The sequence below is a fragment of the Somniosus microcephalus genome, chromosome 6, assembly GCF_052327205.1.
Source record: "Somniosus microcephalus isolate GS21.2 chromosome 6, FLI_Smic_1.0, whole genome shotgun sequence".
Taxonomy (NCBI): Eukaryota; Metazoa; Chordata; class Chondrichthyes; order Squaliformes; family Somniosidae; genus Somniosus; species Somniosus microcephalus.
In genome coordinates, this window is record NC_140992.1 from 214,340,383 (window position 1) to 214,362,862 (window position 22,480).

At 45.6% G+C, this 22,480-nt stretch overlaps 1 protein-coding gene across 4 annotated transcripts in view; it reads right to left on the bottom strand.

Moving 5' to 3' along the window:
- Positions 1-21,541, bottom strand: part of slc6a2 (solute carrier family 6 member 2) — a 251,088-nt gene extending 229,547 nt beyond the window's left edge. The window contains exons 1-3 of one of the 4 annotated variants that reach the window (XM_085991386.1): positions 21,388-21,541; positions 20,505-20,648; positions 13,930-16,529 (exon numbers count right to left, since the gene is read on the bottom strand). In XM_085991386.1, the coding sequence (XP_085847512.1) occupies positions 14,696-16,198 (1,503 nt within the window). In that variant the 5' untranslated portion in view covers positions 16,199-16,529; positions 20,505-20,648; positions 21,388-21,541 and the 3' untranslated portion in view covers positions 13,930-14,695. Of the gene's footprint in view, positions 1-13,929; positions 16,530-18,623; positions 18,777-20,504; positions 20,649-21,191; positions 21,322-21,387 lie in introns of those variants that run through there. The other 3 variants (XM_085991382.1, XM_085991383.1, XM_085991385.1) reach the window with 3 other exon arrangements.
- Positions 21,542-22,480: the final 939 nt, after the last annotated feature.

Sequence of the window (22,480 nt, forward strand, 5' to 3'; positions counted from 1 at the left end):
TACATCAGCAGAAAACTTCAAAGAATAAACCACTAAAAAAAAGTATAAAAGATAGGATTTTCAAATGGGAAAACAGAAGTCGCGGGAAACGGGCAAGCGATTCTCGGCTTCAGAACCACTCTAAGCCTACAACTCAGTCTCGGGTAATCAAGGTATTTGATTTTGGTGGATATTCTGGATTAAGAATAAGTAGACGTGTGGAAATGTAACAAGTTAAGATTTGAGAATAAGGATCTCCGAGAATAAGATTGTGTAAGCTAATTGTATTTTGAACTGTAAAAGTTGCGATTGAATCAACAGCTGTTAACTGAAAGTCGGCTCTTAAATAAAACTATATATTTTTAGAATTGTCTCAGAGTATTTCTGTATCAATCTCGCGAACCCAATTTCTGTAAGGAGTTGCAGAATTCTGGGGGGTATTCCGGATCCTGATAATATCCGGAAGGTTACAGTCTAATTAAACTCATTAAAAGTGCTATCTGGAGGATGGTAACATCTTCAGTCATTCCTTTCCTTTCCTTTAGGGAGAGAGAGACCCATTTAAACATCTTATAGAATTTGGCTATCTTTAATTGAAGTTTAGTTGAAGGTGAACGTCTGGGGAATATGCCTGATCTAGGGTAGCCCGAGAAAGGCTAGGACTTGTAATTATCCCTTCAAAGGAACCCCTCTTTCCCACACCAGCCCTTTAGCCATGTATTAATTCTCCTGATCTGTCTGCTTCTATGCCAATTTGCACGTGGCTCGGGCAATAATCCAGAGATTATTACCCTCGAGGTCCTGCTTTTTAATTTAGATCCTAACTCCTGAGACTCTTTCAGCAGGACCTCCTCCCAGTTCCTACCTATGTTGTTTGTTCCAAGATGGACCACGACAACTGGATTTTCACCCCCCCTTTCCAAGTTCCTCTCCAGCTGCCATGAGATATCCCTTACCCTGGCATTGGGTAGGCAACACACCCTTCAGAATTCTCATTCTTGGCTGCAGAGGATGCTAGCTACCCCCCTAATTATAGAAGTCCACAGGTGAACTTACCTGATAGTTCCTGAGCAAGCAATTTATGGTCAGTGGCATCAGTGTGACACCAGGCACCTTCATATCGCTTCTCTTCATATTACCTCTGACCAAGCTTCTGGTCACCTGTCCTAATATGTGACTTTGTGTCAAATTTTGTTTGATAATCGCTCCTGTAAAGCACCTTGGGATATTTTGCTACACAATGCTATAAAAATGCAAGCTTTTGTTGTTGTTGTACATGTCAAGTAAGTAATTAAAATGAAAGTGCTGAAAATTAAATGTAAATTTACATTTAATTTTAATGCAGAGATAAATTGCTAAGTGTATTATGAAGTGATCACTGTTTACCCCCCCCCCTCACAGTACTATTTATTCTCAATTGACATGGGCCTTAAATTACAGTGCTTCCGACAGCACAAGACCTTCAGAATGGCCCTGCAAGTTCCGGGTTTCATCATGCGCTGCGCATGCGGAAAAACCCGGAACTTGCAATCTGTCAAGTTTCACTTGGACAGATCTACCGCATCCGCTACAAAATCACTTTTGGTGGCGCAGAGAACTTCTGCCCGGCGAATGCCCATGAAACTCTTACACCTGGTAAAAGCGGGCATAAGGCCTTCTTTTACCAGCATAAGGGTTAAAATAAATGCAAAAATTATGTTTTTTAAATGATTTAAACATACACATACATTTAAAATTAGTTTAGGTAAACTTTGGCCTGTTTTAAAATGTAATTTTTATTTTAATTGCTTAATTAAAGGGTCTTTTAATTCATTTTGAACATGTGATCATTTTTATTTAGGTGCTGTGAATTCTTATTTATTTGGGGATTTCTATTATGCTTATGGGGATTCCGTACATAAATGGAATCCCCTTGCTTGATTGGCCCACGTGATCCCAGGGACACTTGATCTCAAGCTAGGGACGATACAGGAGAATGGCTTTATGCAGAGTTAAGAATTGTTGAGAGGGAAGAAATTTAACCACAGAAAAAAAGTAATCAAGCATCTTGGAGACAGGTTTAGCAATGGTTCATATATGGAAATTGTTAAGTCACAAATATCAACAGAAGAAGAATGACTAAGGATTGTCAAAGGTAAGAGGTGGTAGCAGCTGTTTGGATTTGTGACACACAAAATAATTGTCTCTAAAGAAATCAGGAGAAGCAAGGTTTTCATTGTACCATCAAAGTGCATGAAATATATAAAGTTACAATGATTCAACCATTGTATTATGTGAGGGATAAAGGGGTGCACACTGATAGCATGTCACTTGAAGCTGCAAATGATCAGTTGATGAATGGAGGAGTTCATTGATCTGGAGAAGGAATAGAATGGGAGAGGGAACAGGAACCCTGGGGAATTCCACAGTTGATGGAAAAAGAATCAGTGGACAAACCATTATCTACAGGAGATAGTGATCTAAGAAGAAACAAAATTATGAATGTAACTTTAATAATGGCATAAAAACAGAAAATGCTGGAAATACTCAGCAGGTCAGGCAGCATCTGTGGGGAGAGAAACAGAGTTAATGCTTCAGATCAATGACCTTTTATCAGAACTGGAAAAAGTTAGAGATGTAACAGATTTTAAGCAAGTGCAGAGGCAGGGAAAAGGGGGGAGGAAAGAACAAAAGGGAAAGCCTGTTATAGGGTGGAAGGCAGGAGTGATTAAATGACAAAAAGTATAATTGTACAAAGCAAAAGGAGATGGTAATGAGACAAGAAACAGAAGCTGGATCTAGAAGAGGTGTAAATGGGAATGGCAGAATCATCAACAGCTGCCATCTGAAAAAATAGGGGCAGAGGTTATGGTCTGAAATTGTTGAACTCAATGTTGAGTCCAGAAGGCTGTAAAGTGCCTAATAGAAAAATTAGTTGCTGTTCCTTAAGCTTATGTTGAGCTTCATTGGAATAGAGTAAGAGTCCGAGGACACGAGGTCAGAGTGTGAGTGGAGCAGAGAATTAAAGTGACAGGCAACCGGAAGTTCACGGTCACGCTTGCGGACTGAATGGAGGTGTTCCGCAAAGTGGTCACAGAATCTGCGTTTGATCTCCTCAATGTAGAGGAGACTGCATCATAAGCAGTGAATGCAGTATACTAAATTGCAAGAAGTACAAGTAAATTGCTGTTTCACCTGGAATTCGAGTTGATGGAAAAACAAACCATTATCTACAGAGATAGAGTGATCTTAGATGAAATAAAATAGTTATGAATAGAACTTTAATAATGGCAACTTGTTTAGAAGTGCACAATGCCAAAACCTGTTAAAGGGATGTGGGCGTCATTGGCGAGGCCAGCATTTACTGCCCATGCCTAACTGCCCTCGAGAAGGTGGTGAGCCACCTTCTTGAACTGCTGGAGCCCATGTGTGAAGGTACTCCCACAGTTAGGTAGGAAGTTCCAGGATTTTGACCCAGCGACGATGAAGGAACAGCGATATATTTTCAAGTCAGGATGGTGTGTGACTTAGAGGGGAACTTGGTGGTGGTGGTGTTCCTATGTTGTTTCTATGCACCTGTTGCCCTCATCATTCTAGGTGGTAGAGGTCATGGGCTTGCAAGGTGTTGAGGAAGCCTTGGCGAGTTTCTGCAGTGCATCTTGTAGATGGTACACACTGCAGCCATGGTGCACTGGTGGAGGACGGAGTCAATGTTTAAGGTGGTGGATGGGGTGCCAATTAAGTGGGCTGCTTTGTTCTGGATGGTGTCAGGCTTCTTAACTGTTGTTGGAGCTGCACTCATCCAGGCAAGTGGAGAGTATTCCATCACACTCCTGATCTGTGCCTTGTAGATGGTGGGAAGGTTTTGGGGAGTCAGCAGCAATGTTCCCGTTATGCTGCATGGCGAGGTCCCATGAAGGCCGCTTGCTGGCTTTACAATGGAAAAACGGTGCATGTGCAGAAATTTGAACGGTGCATGTGCAGAATACCCAGCCTCTCACTTGCTCTTGTAGCCAAAGTATTTATGTAGCTGGTCCAGTTAGGTTTCTGGTCAATGGTGACCCCCAGGTTGTTGATGGTGGGGGTTTCGGCGATGGTAATCCCGTTGAATGTCAAGAGGAAGTGATTAGACTCTTGTTGGAGATGGTCATTGCATGGCACTTGTGTGGCATGAATGTTACTTGCCACTTATCAGCCCAAGCCTGAATGTCATCCATGTCTTGCTGCATGCAGGCATGGACTGCTTCATTATCTGAGGAGTTGCGAACAAAACTGAACACTGTGCAATCATCAACAAACATCCCCACTTTTGACCTTATGATGGAGGGAAGATCATTGATGAAGCAGCTGAAAATGGTTGGGCCTAGTATACTGCCCTGAGGAACTCCTGCAGCAATGTCCTGGGCTGAGATGATTGGCCACCAACAACCACAACCATCTTCCTTTGTGCTAGGTATGCCAGTGGAGAATTTTCCCTGATTCCCATTGACGTCAGTTTTACTAGGGCTCCTTGATGCCACACTCAGTCAAACGCTGCCTTGATGTCAAGGCCAGTCACTCTCACCTCACCTCTATTAGTGAGTTAGTGCTGTTTAATTGCACTGTTGATGACACCCTCCATCACTTTGCCGATGATTGAAAATAAACTGATGGGGCGATAATTGGCTGGATTGGATTTGTCCTGCTTTTTGTGGACAGGACATACCTGGGCAATTTTCCACATTGTCAGATAGATGCCAGTTTTATAGCTGTACTGGAACAGCTTGGCGAGAGGCTTAGCTAGTTCTGGAGCACAAGTCTTCAGCACGATAGCCGGGATGTTGTCGGGGCCCATAGCCTTTGCTGTATCCGGTGCGCTCAGCCGTTTCTTGATATTACATGGAGTGAGTCGAATTGGCTGAAGACTGGCTTCTGTGATGGTGGGGACCTCAGGAGGAAGCCGAGCTGGATCATCCACTCAGCACTTGCAGCTGAAGATGTTTGCAAACGCTACAGCCTTGTCTTTTGCACTCACGTGCTGGGCTCCGCCGTCATGGAGGATGGGGATGTTCATGGAGCCTCCTCCTCTTGTTAGTTGTTTAATTGTCCCTCACCATTCACGACTGGATGTGGCAGGACTGCAGAGCTTTGACCTGATCCGTTGGTTGTGGGAATCGTTTAGCTCTGTCTATAACATGCTGCTTCCGCTGTGTAACATGCATGTAGTCCTGTGTTGCAGCTTCCCCAGGTTGGCACCTAATTTTTAGGTACTGTCCTTGGCATGCTCTTCTACACTCCCAATTGAACCAGGGTTAGTTCCCTGGCTTGATGGCAATGGTAAAGTGAGAGATATGCCGGGCCATGAGGTTACACTTTGTGATGGAATACAATGCTGGTGGCCTACAGCGCTTCATGGATGCTCAGTTTTGAGTTGCTAGATCTGTTTTGAATCTATCCCATTTAGTACGGTGGTAGTGGCACACAACATGAAGAAGTGTGTCCTCAGTATGAAGACAGGACTTTTTCTCCGCAAGGACTGTGTGGTGGTCACTGCTGCCAACACTGTCATGGACAGATGCATCTGCAACAGGTTGATTGGTGAGGATGAGGTCAAGTTGGATTTTCCCTCATGTTAGTTCTTCCCTCGTGTTGGTTCTCTCACCACCTGCCACAGGCCCAGTCTGGCAGCTATGTCCTTCAGGACTCGACCACCTTGGTCAGTAGTGGTGCTACCAAACTATTCTTGGTGGTGGGTATTGAAGTCCCCCACCCAGCGTACATTCTGTGCCCTTGCTACCCTCAGTGCTTCTTCCAAGTGGTGTTCAACGTGGAGAATTCATCAGCTGAGTGAGGGCGGTAGGTGGTAATCAGCAGGAGGTTTCCTTGCCCAAGTTTGAACTGATGCCATGAGACTTCATGGGGACCAGGGTCAATGTTGAGGCCTCCCAGGGCCACTCCCTCCCGACTGTGCCGCTACCTCTGGTGGGTCTGCCCTGCTGGTGGAACAGGACATACACAGGGATGTGTAACAGAGAGTGCTGTGAGTTTGGGTAAGTGTGAGAGTTCTTTAATTGTTATTTCTCTTTAAATCATTCTTGATAAGATTACTTAAGCAGTTTAAGTAAAGGGGAAAAGTTAAATATTTGGGATTCTGTTGGTTTAAGAAGAGTAAAACAAGGTTACACTGCAGTAGGAGTAAATTGGCACAGCAGGCAGTGGAAACCAGTTTTCTAACCAATCAGCAGGGGTGACTCATTTGGCTGTAAACAAACAAACAGCCTAAAAAGACCAGTCCTAGTGCGAGCAAGCACTGAGTGCGAGTCATCAAAGAGTGCTCTGAGTTTGGGTAAGTGTGAGGTAGGGTAAGTGGGGTGTTAGGTGCTCTTTTCAAACTTTAACTCTGTGGGTTGTAGTTAATAAGGCCTTTCTGGTGCAGAGTGACTGTTGGTAAACCATTTAACTGGTGTAACTAGAGGGATTGATTTAATTTAAATCCAATTAATTAAAGGGGATACTAGCATCTAAAATCGGGCAGAGGGTGTCCATAACTAACAATAAAAAAAATGTAATTAATTACATAGAATGGAGCAGGTGATGTGTTACTGTTGCGAGATGTGGGAGCCGGTGAACCCCATTGAGGCTCACGGTGATTACGTCTGTGACAAGTGTCTGCTGCTACAGGAACTCCAGCTCTGTGTTGATGAGCTGGAGTCTGAGCTTCAGACACTGCGACACATCAGGGAGGGGGAAAAGTACCTGGACTCTGTATCAGGAGGTGGTCACACCTATGAAGTTAAGTAATTCAGATGTAGCCCATGGTCAGGGACAGGACGGTGTGACTACGAGGCAGGTACGGGGATCCAGGAGGTAGAGCTGGAGGAGCCACAGCCCTTGCTCTTGTCCAACAGGTTCGAGGTTCTTACTCCCTGTGGGGACAGGAGCAGGGACTGCATGGAGGATGAGCAACCTGGCCACAGCACTGTGGAACGGGGGGCCATTCAAGAGGGGGGAGTAAATAGAAATGTTGTAGGGGATAGTATTATTAGGGGGATAGGTAGAGTTCTCTGCAGCCGAGAGCAAGAGTCCCGAAGGCTGTGTTGCCTACCCGGTGCCAGGGTTAAGGACATCTCCTCTGGGCTGGAAAGAAACTTGCAGTGGGAGGGGGTGGATCCAGTTGTCGTGGTCCATGTTGGTACAAACGACGTAGATAAGACTAGGAAGCCGGTTCTGTTAAAGGAGTATGAGCAGCTAGGGGTCAAATTAAAAAACAGAACCTCAAGGGTAATAATCTTACCTGAGCCACGAGCGAAATTGGCTACGACAAATAAAATTAGAGAGTTAAATGCGTGGCTCAAAGACTGGTGTGGGAGAAATGGGTTTTGCTTCCTGGGACACTGGCACCAGTACTGGGGCGGGAGGGAGCTGTTCCGTTGGGATGGGCTTCACTTGGCCAGTGCTGGGACTAGAGTCCTGGCGGATCGTATAACTAGGGCTGTAGAGAGGGCTTTAAACTAACTAGTGGGGGGGGGGGGGGGGGGGGGGAGGTTCCTAGAGAGCAAATAATAAAAATGACAACAGAGAAGGTCATAGACTTAGGTAGCAGTGGGGAAATTAAAAACCAGAGCGTGTCAGGAAGGGGCAGAAGGTATGGAATAAAAGGTAAAATAATAAAAAGGGCAAAAGCAGGAACTAAGTGTCACAAAACATATTTGAAAGTTCTCTATCTGAATGCACGTAGCATTCGTAACAAAATAGACGAGTTAATGGCACAAATAACTACATATGGGTATGATCTTGTGGCCATTACAGAAACATGGCTGCAGGGTGATAATGCCTGGGAATTAAACATACCAGGTTATTTAATGATCAGGAAGGACAGGAAGGAAGGGGAGGTGGGGTGGCTATGTTAATAAAGGAAGGAATCACTGTAATACAGAGAAATGATATTGGGTCAAAAGATCAGGATAATGAAACAGTTTGGGTGGAGGTAAGGAATAATAAGGGGAAAAAAACTAGTGGGCGTAGTCTATAGGCCTCCGAACAGTTGCAACTCTGTTGGACGGAGTATCAATCAGGAAATAGTTGAGGCTTGTAATAAGGGAACATCTATAATTATGGGGGATTTTAACTATCATATTAATTGGACAAATCAAATTGGGCGGGGCTGCCTTGAGGATGAGTTCATTGAGTGTATTAGGGATGGGTTTCTTGAGCAGTATGTAACTGAACCGACCAGGGGGCAAGCAACCTTAGATCTGGTCCTGTGTAACGAGACAGGATTAATTAAAAATGTCCTAGTAAAGGATCCCCTTGGAATGAGTGACCATAACATGGTTGAATTCCATATTCAATTAGAGGGTGAGAAGGTTGGATCTCAAACAAGCGTGCTAAGCTTGAATAAAGGAGACTATGAAGGTATGAGAGCGGAATTGAGTAGAGTGGATTGGGAAAATAGATTAAAGGGTAAGATGATACATGATCAGTGGTGTACATTTAAGGAGTTATTTTACAACTTCAAAAAGAAAAATATTCCACTGAAAAGAAAAGGGTGTAAAAGAAAAGACAGCCATCCGTGGCTAAGTAAAGAAATTAAGGATAGTATTCGACTAAAAACAAGGGCATATAAAGGTAGCCAAATCTAGTGGGAGGATAGAGGATTGGGAAAACTGTAAAAGACAGCAAAAAATAACAAAAAGATTAATTAAGAAAGGGAAGATAGATTATGAAAGTAAATTAGCAAAAAATATAAAAACAGATAGTAAGAGTTTTTATAGTTATATAAAAAGAAAAAGGGTGGCTAAAGTAAATGTTGGTCCCTTAGAGGATGAGACCGGGAAATTAATGGTGGGAAATATGGAGATGGCAAAAACACTGAATGAATATTTTGTATCAGTCTTTACAGTAGAGGACACTAAGAATATCCCAACACTGGACAAACAGGGGGCTATAGGGGGGAGGGGGGGAGGAGCTAAACGCGATCAAAATCACTAAGGAAGTGGTACTCGGTAAAATAATGGGACTCAAGGCGGATAAATCACCTGGACCTGATGGCTTACATCCTAGGGTCTTGAGGGAAGTGGCGGTAGGGATTGTGGATGCATTAGTAATAATTTTCCAAAACTCCCTGGACTCAGCAAAGGTCCCGGCAGACTGGAAAACTGCTAATGTAACACCCTTATTTAAAAAGGGCAGTGGACAGAAGGCTGGAAACTATAGGCCGGTTAGCCTAACATCTGTGGTAGGTAAAATTTTGGAGTCCATTATTAAGGATAAAAAATCACGGGATTGGGGGTAATATTCTGGCATGGATAGAGGATTGGCTATCTAACAGAAGGCAGAGAGTTGGGATAAATGGTTCATTCTCAGACTGGCAATCAGTAGCTAGTGGTGTTCCGCAGGGGTCAGTGCTGGGTCCCCAACTCTTTACAATCTATATTAAAGATTTGGAGGAGAGGACCTGTAGTGTATGTAACCGTTCCACCTTTAAGAGAACTATTTTAAGGGTTGCACTACTTTATCTTGGCTGCTGTATACTGTAATACCGGTGGTGACCACACCGGTATATAAGTGCTGTGTAATGATTTATTGGGCAGTTCAGCCCTGACCTTCGATTAGTAAAGACCTGTTAAAATTTACTCGTGGTCTGTGTAGTAATTCGCATTATAACACACAGACTTAACAGGACCGAGTGTAACATATCAAAGTTTGCAGATGATACTAAGATGGGAGGGAAAGTAGGGAGTGAGGAGGACATAAAAAACCTGCAAGTGGACATAGACAGGCGAAGTAAGTGGGCAGAGATTTGGCAAATGGAATACACTACTGGAAAGTGTGAGGTTATGCACTTTGGCAGGAAAAATCGTAGAGCAAGTTATTATCTTAATGGCAAGAAACTGGAAAGTACTGAAGTACAGAGGGATCTGGGGATCCTGGTGCACGAAACTCAAAAAGGTTAGTATGCAGGTGCAGCAAGTGATTAAGAAGGCCAATGGAATGTTGGCTTTCATTGCTAGGGGGATAGAATATAAAAATAGGGAGGTATTGCTTCAGTTGTACAAGGTATTGCTGAGACTGCACTTGGAATACTGCATACAGTTTTGGTGTCCATACTTAAGAAAAGACATACTTGCTCTCGAGTCTGTACAAAGAAGGTTCACTCAGTTAATCCCGGGGATGAGGGGATGGACATATGAGGAGAGGTTGAGTAGATTGGGACTCTACTCATTGGAGTTCAGAAGAATGAGAGGCGATCTTATTGAAACATATAAGATTGTGAAGGGGTTGGATCGGGTGGATGCGGGGAGGATGTTCCCGATGATGGGTGAAACTAGAACTAGGGGGCATAGTCTTAGAATAAGGGGCTGCTCTTTCAAAACTGAGATGAGGAGGAACTACTTCACTCAGAGGGTGGTAGGTCCATGGAATATGCTGCCCCAAAAAACCTGTAGAAGCTACATCATTACATAAATTTAAAACAGAAATAGACAGTTTCCTAGAAGTAAAGGGAATTAAGGGTTACGGGGAGCGGGCAGGAATTTGGACATGAGTCTAGGTTTGGATCGGACATGGCCCTGTGGGTAGCGGAGCGGGCCCAGGGGCCGTGTAGCCTGATCCTGCTCCTATTTCGTGTGTCTAATTCTGTTAGATTCAGGAGATGGTTCTGTGATAGTAGATTGGCGGTTAGGATCAGATCAGCCATGATCTTATTAAATGGCGGAGCAGGCTCGAGGGGCCTGCTCCTGCTCCTATTTCTTATGTTATGTTCTTATGGAAAAGTCCGGGGCGTTGGCTGAAAGGCATGATTCTGTGAGTATGACCAAGTCAGACTAGTCTGTGGGACAGCTCTCCCAATTTTGGCCCAAGTCCCCAGATGTTTGTAAGGAGGACTTTGCAGGGTCGACTTGGCTGGGTGTGCCTTTGTCGTGTCCGAATCCGATGCCAGGTGGTCTGTCCAATTTTATTCTTATTGTCTTTCGTAGTGGTTTGTTACAACTGAATTGCTAGGCCAGACCAGGTAAGGACGGCAGATTTCCTTCCCTGAAGGACATTAGTGAACCTGATGGGTTTTTACGACAATCTAATAGTTTCATGGACACCATTACTGATACTAGCTTTTTAGTCCGGATTTATTTAATTAACTGAATTTAAATTCCCCAGCTGCCATGGTGGGATTTGAACTCATGTCTCCAGATCATTAGTTCAGGCCTCTGGATTACTAGTCCAGTAACATAATTCTATATTACCGTACCCCCGTTTTCAAGTTGTTGAGCGGTTTTGATAGAGTAGATAGAGAAAAACTATTACCTCTGACGAGTGTGTTAATAACCAGAGATCGTAGATTGAAAATCATTGGCAAAAGATTGAGCGGGGAGATGGACAATTTTTTTTCCCCACTGTTGTCTGGATCTGGAACGCTCTACCTGAAAAGGTGGTGGAAGTGGATTCCATAAATAATTTTAAATGGAGTTGGGCAGGTACTTGAGGATGAGGATGTGGGACTAAGCATGACTGCTCTTTCAAACAGCCAGCACTGGCACGCTATGCCAAATAGCCTCCTTCTGAGATTTAAGTTTCTATGATTCTTCTATGATTTGTCAAGACCTTTAAGATTAGAGTCGGGGGTGAAAAGCAAATCCAGATCAGTTTTCTGTTTAGGAGAAATAGTAATTGAATCAATCAGGATAAAGGGAAGGAGGAAGCAAAAATGTGCAGGAGTTACAAGAGACAACGCCATCAAGAGACTGAAAGAATAACACCTGGATAAGCAGGTAGACGGCAGTTGATATTTTTCCAATGATGATAGCTCAAATCTTGAACTTACAGAATTTGCATGTGGAAATAAAGTAGCCTTGGGATGCTAGGTGGTAGATTTTTTAAGATCAAATAGCAGGATGATAGATCTGGAACTGTATTTCAGTTCGGAGGTTCAGGAAAAGTGAGATATGAAACATTATATTCCAGGTAGATTAGCATTAGTTACTTCACGAGTATAGACCGAAGAATTAGAAGTGTAAAAGGAGCTGTTGGACAAGGGAAAAGCAGTAAATAATTATCAAAGACCATCTCAGTTTGCAGATTTATAACCCCAAGCAAAATGAACCCTTTGTAGGAGTCTCTGCACTCCTAACAAAGAATCTATAACTTACTGGAAGTTAACAAACTGAATTTATTGTCTAAGAACTTTACAAAACAAGAAACTACAGGAGAAGCTCAAAACAGGTCTTTTCTCTTTCAATCCACACGAGGACTGGCTGGCCCCGCCCTCTACCTCTGGCGTCATGACGTCATCACGTTTCCCGCCGAAGGGGACGTCACGTGACCCCGTGATGACGTCATCGCGTCAGATCGCGATGTCGATCTAGCTCTGTTTATAATGACATTGGTTACAGACAATTAATGCTAGAGGTAATAACATTGGTTACAATTATGTAAGTCACTGTAAGAGTCTCTTCATGGTTTTGCCACATACGCCCCCCCCAAAATTGTCTTTAACGAAAAGAGTTAATCGCTGAGGAGGTCGGACAAGTCTGTTGGACCGACTCCGAAATTCCCAGAGGGGAAAACGCTGAGCAGGCGGCGAACTGGTAGGCAGCACGGCGTTGTCAGGTGTGGTGCCGGCTGGCGGCCGGCCGCGGCGCGGAGGCTGCGCCAGCTTGATCGGTCGTTCGAGGTCCAGGTGCGCAGGCTTGAGGCAATCGACAGAGATGTGATCCGGTTTGCCCCCGACGTCAATCACGAAACTCTTGTCCCCTGCCTGCAAAACCTTGAAGGGTCCGGCGTACGGCGGTGCGAGCGGGGTATGATGGCCGCCCTGGCGCTCAAACACGAACTTGGCTTTCGACAACTCCCCCGGGACGTTGGACGAAAGCAGACCATGCCGTGAGGTCGGAACTGGGCGGAAACAGCGGGCCGCATCCCGGAGGGTCTCTTTTTGTGTGGCCGCGGACCATGGTCGCGTAGGTAACGGCAGGAATTCACCTGGGACTCGAAGCGGTTGCCCGTAAACCATCTCCGCCGCCGCCGACTGGAGATCTTCCTTCGGCGCCGTGCGGAGTCCTAACATCACCCACGGTAGTTTGTTGACCCAGGATGCATCCAGCAGGCTGGCTCTGAGCGACGCCTTCAAGGAGCAGTGGAACCGCTTGCACAAGCCGTTCGCTTGTGGGTGATAAACTCCACCGCACTACGGCCTAACGCCCAACACGGAAATCACCTCGTTCCACAGTTCGGACGAAAATTGCGGCCCCCGATCCGACGAAATATCCGCTGGGACACCAAAACGGGCTACCCAGGATGAAACGAAAGCTCGAGCAACGTCCGCAGATGTGGTGGACGTCAGGGGAACTGCCTCTGGCCACCTCGTGGTGCGAGCCACCATCGTCAAAAGGTACGTAAAGCCCCGGAAAGGTGGGAGTGGTCCCACTAAGTCGATGTGAATATGATCAAATCGCCGTTCCGGGACCTCGAAGGTGGCGAGCGGGGCGCTGACATGGCGCTGCACCTTGGACCGTTGGCAAACAACACAAGTGTTCGCCCAGTCCCTGACGTCTTTGCGTATTCCCCTCCATACGAATTTGGAGACCAGCAGTTTTTGCGATGCCCGCACTCCAGGGTGCGATAGGCCGTGTAAGGCATCGAAAATCGTACAACGCCATTTAGACGGGACGATCGGACGGGGTGCACCCAGCGAAACGTCGCAGAGCAGAGTGGTACCTGCGGAATGGAAAGGCACATCCCTCGGCTGGAGGCTGTTTGGAACCGAACGAAAACCCTGGGTCTCCGGGTCGTCCGCTTGGTCAACCGCCATCTGTGCGTAGTCAATGCCCAATTGGACGGCCTGGATGGCGGCGCGGGATAGGCAATCGGTGACGACATTGTCCTTACCGGCCACATGTCGGATGTGAACTCCGATATGTACGTCAGCTGCCGTTGCTGCCGAGCCGACCATGGTTCCGCAGACTTGGCCATTGCGAACAGCAATGGCTTGTGGTCGCCAAACGCGATGAAGCGTCGTCCTTCGAGGAGGAAACGGAAATGGCGGATGGCCAAAAACAAAGCCAACAGCTCGCGATCGAAAGTACTGCACCGGCGTTCATGCCGTTGTAGCTGGCGGCTAAAAAAGGCCAGGGGTTGCCACGCGCCGTCGACCCACTCCTCCTGAACGGCCCCCACCGCGTAGTCTGACGCGTCCGTCATGAGAGCGATGGTGGCTCCCGGCAGGGGGTGTGCTAACATGGTCGCATTGGCGAGTGCGGCTTTCGTCTCCTCGAAAGCATGATCCATGTCCTGTGACCATACCACAGGGTCCTTTCCCGTCGAGCCTTTGAGGGCCTCATATAGAGGACGCATGAGCTGTGCAGCCCTGGGGATGAAACGATGATAGAAGTTAACCATCCCCAGGAACTCCTGTAAAGCTTTCACGGATTTCGGTTTCGGGAACGCCGCAATTGCTTCCACCTTGACCCGAAGTGGCGTTGCCCCCGTGGGGGTTATGCGGTGGCCCAGAAAATCCAGCTGCGATAGGCCGAAACGGCATTTGTCCGAGTTAACGATGAGGCCGTGCTGCTGAAGCAGTCTGAAAAGGACCCGAAGGTGCTCGAGGTGTTCCTCCTTGGAGGTGCTGGCAACCAGAATATCGTCCAAATAAACAAAAAGTCAAGGTCCCGCAAGACTGAATCCATGAGGCGCTGAAACGCGTGTGCCGCGTTCTTAACCCCAAAGGGCATTCGCAGGAATTCAAAGAGTCCAAAGGGGGTAATTACCGCACCAGCACCTGATGGTAGCCATGGACGAGGTCGATTTTGGAGAAGATGGATGTCCCCGCCAAATGTGCTGAGAAGTCCTGTATATGGGGAATGGGGTAGCGGTCGGGCGTCGTTATGTCATTGAGGCGGCGATAATCCCCACAGGGCCGCCATCCCCCACCGGGCTTGGGGACGATGTGGAGAGGGGCGGACCAGGGGCTACTGGACCGACGGATGATCCCCATTTTTTCCATCACGGCGAACTCCGCCTTTGCTGCCGCTAGCTTGCTGGGCTCTAAACGTCGCGCCCTGGCGTAAATGGGCGAGCCAGTACTCGAAATATGGTGCTCCACCCTATGCTTGACGGTCGGAGCCAAAAAGTTGGGCTTCGTCAGCTCGGGGAAATCCTCGAGGAGACGGGCGAAATCGTCGGGCTGCGGCCGCGCACATGAAATCGTGTGTGACGCAGCCGTGCTGCGCGCCCCCGAAATATCGTCGAGCATGGCGGCGCGAACGAGGCGTCGATTTTTCACGTCCAACAGGCCGTTGGCGCCTAAAAAGTCAGCACCCAACAGGGCCTGTGAGATTTGAGCGGTGATGAAATTCCAGCTGAAAAACTGTCCACCGAAACATACTCGGACGAGGCGCTTCCCGCAAGTGCGGATCGAACCCCCGTTGGCCGCTTGCATAGGGGGACCACGGCTGCCGGAGTGAAGGTCTATGACCGAGGCGGGCAGTATGCTGCATTGCGCCCCCGTGTCGCATAGAAAACGACGGCCGGAGATGGAGTCGGTTACGTAGGTGAGATTCCCGGAAGCACCGATCGCCATCGTGGCCGCGGGGGAAGTACCGGGACTGGCGTGCTTGACTCGCGGCGGTCTATTCGATGGTCTGGTAACGAAACTGCACGGCAAGCGGCAGCAGCGGGCCTTCGGGCCGAAACGGGCGTGGTAGTAGCAGAAACCGGTCGTCGGAGGCGCCTTTGTCGGAGCTGGGCTCTTCGTGGCGGGGCGTTGCGCGAGGGCGCAGTATTGTTGCTGGACCGCGTAAATCTTATCCACCTCTTCGGCGAGCGCGACGCAATCTGCGGTTTCTGCTCGGGCGAGGGACGCCTGTACTTGCTCAGGAAGTTGAGTAAGGAACAGTTCGCGAAACAGAAAGCACTGGGGCTCGGACCCCAGGAGAGTCAGCATATGACTCATCATTTCCGAGGGTTTGGAGTCTCCTAACCCTGGTAGAGCCAGTAAACGGCGAGCGCGCTCTGCTTTGGTGAGACCAAATACCTGCAGCAATCGTGTCTTGATGGTGACATACTTGTCAGCAGTCGGAGAACTCTCCAGCAGGCTGATGATTCTCGACGCCGTCGAGCTCTCGAGGGCGGAGTCCACGTGGAGATATCTGGTCTGATCCTGAACGATGTTGCGGAACTCAAATTGCGCCTCGGCTTGCACAAACCAAGAGGCTGCCTGTTGTTCCCAGAATTGGGGGAGCTTCAAGGCCACTGCATTGGCATCCATCACTGGCCTGTGTTCGGCGTTCACCGCGAAAAACGATCGCGAGGAATCGGGGTCACCAATGTAGGAGTCTCTGCACTCCTAACAAAGAATCTATAACTTACTGGAAGTTAACAAACTGAATTTATTGTCTAAGAACTTTACAAAACAAGAAACTACAGGAGAAGCTCAAAACGGGTCTTTTCTCTTTCAATCCACACGAGGACTGGCTGGCCCCGCCCTCTACCTCTGGCGTCATGACATCATCACGTTTCCCGCCGAAGGGGACGTCACGTGACCCACGTGATGACGTCATCGCGATGTTGTCGATCTAGCTCTGTTTAACCAGAGCCAACTTGAAAGGTAATAACATTGGTTACAGACAATTAATGCTAGAGGTAATAACATTGGTTACAGACAATTATGTAAGTCACTGTAAGAGTCTCTTAGTGGTTTTGCCACACCTTCTCCTTTCCTCTTAATTTTCTACCACTCCTATCATTGATCTCTCCACGGCTATTTCTTCCTCGCTATCTGCCACTTTTACTCTTTTTGTACAATCTCCATTTCATCCCCCACACCTACTCTCCTTTTATCTTCCCCTTGTTGACATTCTGCACTGTGCAGTGTACAGTGGTTCAGTCACAGCTCATGCCCCCATTGATACTCATTAACATCCAGGTTGCTTCTGCATAAAGGTGTGCCATCACAAATATATATAACTTTACATTTTGAAAAATACCACATACTGTGTGGTATAAACAAGTTACCCAGAAGGCATTCGATAAGGTGCCACACAATAGGATGTTACACAAGACTAGGGCTTATCGGGTTGAGGGTACTATATTAGTATGGATTGAGGATTGGTTAACAGACAGAAAACAGAGAGTAGGAATAAACAGGCAATTTTCAGGATGGCAGAGTGTAACTCGTGGAGTGCCGTAAGGATCAGTGCTTGGGCCTCAGCTATTTACAATCTAATATCAATGACTTAGATGAGGGGACTGGGTGTAATATATTCAATTTTGCTGATAATACAAAGCTAGGTGAGAAAGTAAGCTGAGAGGAGGGCATAAAGAGGCTGCAAAGGGATATAGACATGTTAAGTGATTGGGCAAGAAAGTGGCAGATGGAGTATAATGTGAGGGAATGTGAAATTATCCACGTGGTAGGGACAATGGAAACGTAGACTTTAAAAAAAGACTGGTAAATGTTGGGACTCAGGGATTTGGGCATCTTTGTACAGTACATGAATCACAGAAAATAAACATGCAGGTACAGCAAATAATTAGGAAGGAAAATAGTATGTTAGCCTTTATTGCAAGGGGGTTGCAGTACAAGAGTAAAGATATCTTGCTGCAATTATATCTTGCTGTGGGTTCAAGTCCCACTCCAGGGAATTGAGCACATAAAACTAGGCTGACACTCCAGTGCAGTGCTGAGGGAGTGCTGCACTGTTGGAGGTGCCTTCTTTCAGATGAGACGTTAAACCGAGGCCCCATCTGCTCTCAGGTGGATGTAAAAGATCCCATGGCACTATTTCGAAGAGCATGGGAGTTATCCCCGGTGTCCTGGTCAATATTTCTCCCTCAACCAACATAATAAAACAGAGTATCTGGTCATTATCACATTGCGGTTTGTGGGAGCTTGCTGTGCGCAAATTGGCTGCCGCGTTTCCCACATTACAACAGTGACTCCACTTCAAAAGCACTCCATTGGCTGTGAAGCGCTTTGAGATGTCTGGTGGTCGTGAAAGGCGCTATAGAATTGCATATTTCTTTCTTATATAGGGCTTTGCTGAAACCACACTTGAGTATTGTGTACAGTTTTGGTCTCCTTACCTAAGGAAGGATATACTTGCCTTAGAGGCAGTGCAACATAGGTTCACTAGATTGATTCCGGAGATGAGAGGGCTGTCCTATGAGGAGAGATTGTGTAGATTGGGCCTATACTCTCTGGGGTTTAGAAGAATGAGAGGTGATCTCATTGAAACGTATAAAATTGTTAAGAGGGTTTAACAGAGTAGATGCTGAGCGGCTTTTCCCCTGGCCTGGGAGTCTAGAACTAGGAGTCATAGTCTAAGGATAAGGGGGCAGCCATTTAGGACTGAGATGAGAAGAAATGTCTTCACTCAGAGGGCTGTGGATGCTCAGTAGTTGAGTATATTCAAGACAGAGATAGATTTTTGGGCACTAAGGGATATGGGGATAGGGCAGGAAAGTGGAGTTGAGATAAAAGTTCAGCTTATTGAATGGTGGAGCAGGCTCGACGGGTCTATACCCTACTATTAATTAATGTTATGTTAAAGGTTTTTAAAAAAACTATTAAGAGCAGCTTGCATAACTTACTCCTTTAACACTCATTAAGGAGTACTAAACATCCAATCCCATCGGATATCTTCTACAAGGTATTAATTTTAAACAAGAAGCAGAGGACTTGTAACTTTTACCTTCAGTGCCGCGGTACAGTAGGTGATCAAATATACACGCGAGAATAAAGCAGTCAGAAGAGGGCAATTTCACCATTAAGGGAAGGTAGATATTCTTTGGCTGTTACAGTACTCGCTAGTTGCGATGGTGCATGGGCATGATTTTTTAGAGTTTGCAAAACAAGCACTTTTGGAATACGCAAGTTTTGTTTACTGGTTAGTTCGTCATTACTCGATTAACTTGAACCACCTGCCCCTTTAGTCCAATTTAAATGCAAATCATTATAACTCAACCCCAATTGCAACAACCCGAGGGGACAATTGTCTGTCGTTAATGTTCTCGTGTTCCTTTTCCGATCGATTGAAATTGAATGAATGCAACAGGTTAGGGCACAAATGATTTTCTCAACGGTGTTTATCGAGCCGAGGCTGAATTAAAGCTTCGTTAACGCGAAAACATAATTAGGGTTCAATGTCCGTGCACAATTTGGTCTGGATCAGAAGGTCAGCTGATTACAAAATTACTGGGTGTTAAACCCTCCCGGTGTAAGGGCGAAAAACAACTGCAGCCTCTGTTGAAGGAAGCTTGCGTGATTGGCAAGTAAAGGACTGCTGGGTCTGGGCGGTTAATGCAATCTTCTAAAATAAATCGTTTTAATGAATTGATGTAGACAAAACCAAACAAGTGTCTGTTCAAAAACTAGTCTCGCTTGCATCCATTTGATTGAGGCAATATTATACATCATACTTCAGCAATACAACAGTAATCCCGAATACCTGCAATTATCTCAGCTAGATGCAATATTAGGGGAAGCATCAACACAGCAGCTTGAAATATGGTTTTCAGTGTGCGATGAATAGGTTTAAAACTTTATCTTAAGATTAAATATAAATAACTATCCTTCCGAGAACAGCGAGTGCTAATTGCACACTTTCAAATGACAGGCTCTCAAATCTTCAGGTTAATGAAGTTGGTATATTTGGAATGTTTGAGATTAGGGACACTTTCACTTTTTGTGCATTAAAAACCATGTCTGTAATAAGTTCACGGCTAAATGCAACATTGCTTAAACAGACTGACGGGTTCCAAAGCCCTAGTGCCTATCGCCTATTAGAGATTTGTTTTTCTTGCACGGTCTAAATATTGGAAGCCGACCCACACCCCCACATGAAATTCTGCACCGACTGCCGACTATGCCAAGGTGCACCTGGAGGACGGCAGAGCAGTCGTCTCAAATCCGCGCCCTACTAATGAATGGTCCATTCAGCGTAAAAAAAAAACCCGGCACTAAAAGTGTGTCAGATTAACTTCGAAATGATAACTGGGTCCAGAATTGGGATTTAATAAAACACAAGCTGGCAACTCCGAGCCTCCTTTTCCCTATCTGTGATCACACGGTTTGAAGCATATCTATTTAGCAGTTGCCCGGAGAACGCGTGTGGAGTTTGCTGTGAATCTCAAGCAGCCCATTTGCTTTGTTAAATGAAAGACATTTGCCCCTCCAAGTGGAAGAGTTTACCAACTACAACTCAACGCGCAGAAAATGGCTCATTAATTCAAATCTTCTCATACCGATTCCCAATAAGACTTTCGGCTCTTTGACTAGACAATAATAGGAAAATAGGAAGTATTGGTCACACGTGGATTATCGGTTTATTTGGCAGCCCTAAACTCGATTTATAAAGTGAATACCAACAGTTATTACGCTATAAATTCTGCGTAGTTAGTATTTCCAGAGGATCGGTTCATTTTTGAAGTTTACATAAAACCTCCGATTAACATGTAACTACCCCATATATCACGAATAGGTGGACACAGTGTTCCAACTCCGCTGGCAAGTAATTTAGAATGAGACCCTGTCTGCTCCTGTATATAAACACGCGTGGGACACTGTGACTTACCGTTTACTTTGAAGCCTCACTGTCCCAGATTGGAATGGGATTATTTGTGTTGCGGCTGGAGTTGATGCAGAGCGTCTTGAGAATCATTGACATCGTGCGATATCGCTATTGCCCCACCGGAAACGACAGAATATAGAGCTCGGTCTGTTGAGCATGATTGGTTTGCAATGTACATGGATTAAAAAGGCAGCACGTCGTATGTTATTATAAACATAAAGTAATTCAAGTAACATTTATAAAAGAAACACGACATATTAAAATAATTTGGAAAAACTGGAAATATAATAACATTCATAGTTTAACTACTAGTATTTGCCGATTAATTTAGGGTCATTGTATCTCAGTTCTTGATAGCTTAATTTCCAGCACAACGTGCACTCTTCTGAAATCTGTAGGTTTAATGCTTTCCACATTTATTTAGCGCCATCTTCCGTTCAATAAGGTGCTAATTCAGCTCTTAGTTAAAAATTGTAAAGTTTTACTTAAGAATACAAACATGACACCAAAAAAGGCAATTCTGACAATCAAGCAGGTTCCTTTCACATACTGTGTACACAGTCGTGGAATATAATCAACTCTTTTTGTCCTCCAAGGACAGTCATTGCAAAGTTTTTTTAAATTTTTCCTCCTTCCCCCCCCTAAAAAAGATAAATTAAATAAAACAACAGAATAACCAGCTAATCTTACATTTTATATTATTCAAATCCTTCCTTGGCATCCTTTCTTTATGGTTCTGGCAACTCAGGAATTATCAAGCTCCACTCAGCATCAAATAATTTGGATTTGTACTAACAACCACGAATACTATGCCTGTCCAGCTCTTTTAAAAAATTCTCAATTGACACAAGATTAATTACTTTATCTAGGAGTCTATTCCACTTACTTTTGTATTTGTGGAGGGTTCCCAATGGTCTCTCGTAACTTCGGTGGAAGATTGACGGAAGCGGAACTCCCGGAGAAATGGAACTGCATGAACAACCATTTGCGCCATTTTTCTGGGGTTTCCGCTGATCACCTGCTGAAATTACAGCAGGAGATCGGGGAACTACTGTCGACATTCTATCCCCATATTCCAATTGTGCCATCACTAAATTGTGTATAATAGTCTCACTGGCCATGACACTGAGCCAGTTTTGGGCATCATCTAACCTCCAATGTGCAGTATAACTATGCAGTAAGTAATAATAAGTGTTAAACACTTATAACACTGATGGGAGATGGGGGGGGGGGGGAGTCAATACTGGGGAGGACTGCAACAAATTACAAGAAGACATTAATAAATTTGCAGAATGGGCATATAATTGGCAAATGAATTTCAACACAGAGAAATGTTTTGGTAAGTGGTAAGAAAAATCAGACCCTATTACTTGGAAAATAAGAATCTAAATGGGGTAGAAGAGCAAAGATATCAGAGTAAAAATACACAAATCACTAAATTAGCGATGCAGGTTAACAAGGCCATAAAATAAGCAAACCAAGCACTAGGGTTTATTTCTGGAGGGATAGAATTGAAAAGTAGAGAAGTTATGCTAAACTTGTATCGAACCTTGGTTAAACCACACTTGGAGTACTGTGTACATAGAAACATAGAAGATAGGAGCAGGAGTAGGCCATTCAGCCCTTTGAGCCTGCTCCGCCATTCAACGAGATCATGGCTGATCATCCAAACCCTAGCACCCGGTCCCTACACCGACAGCCATCCCACCCAAGCCCTATCCCCGTAACCCCGCGTATTTAATCGCCCCTAACACTAAGGGTCAATTTTTTTTTTTTTCCCATGGCCAATCAACCTAACCCGCACATCTTTGGACTGTGGGAGGAAACCGGAGCACCCGGAGGAAACCCACGCAAACACGGGGCGAATGTGCAAACTCCACACAGACAGTCACCCGAGGCCGGATTTGAACCCGGGTCCCTGGCGCTGTGAGGCAACAGTGCTAACCACTATGCCACCGTACAATTCTGGTCGCCATATA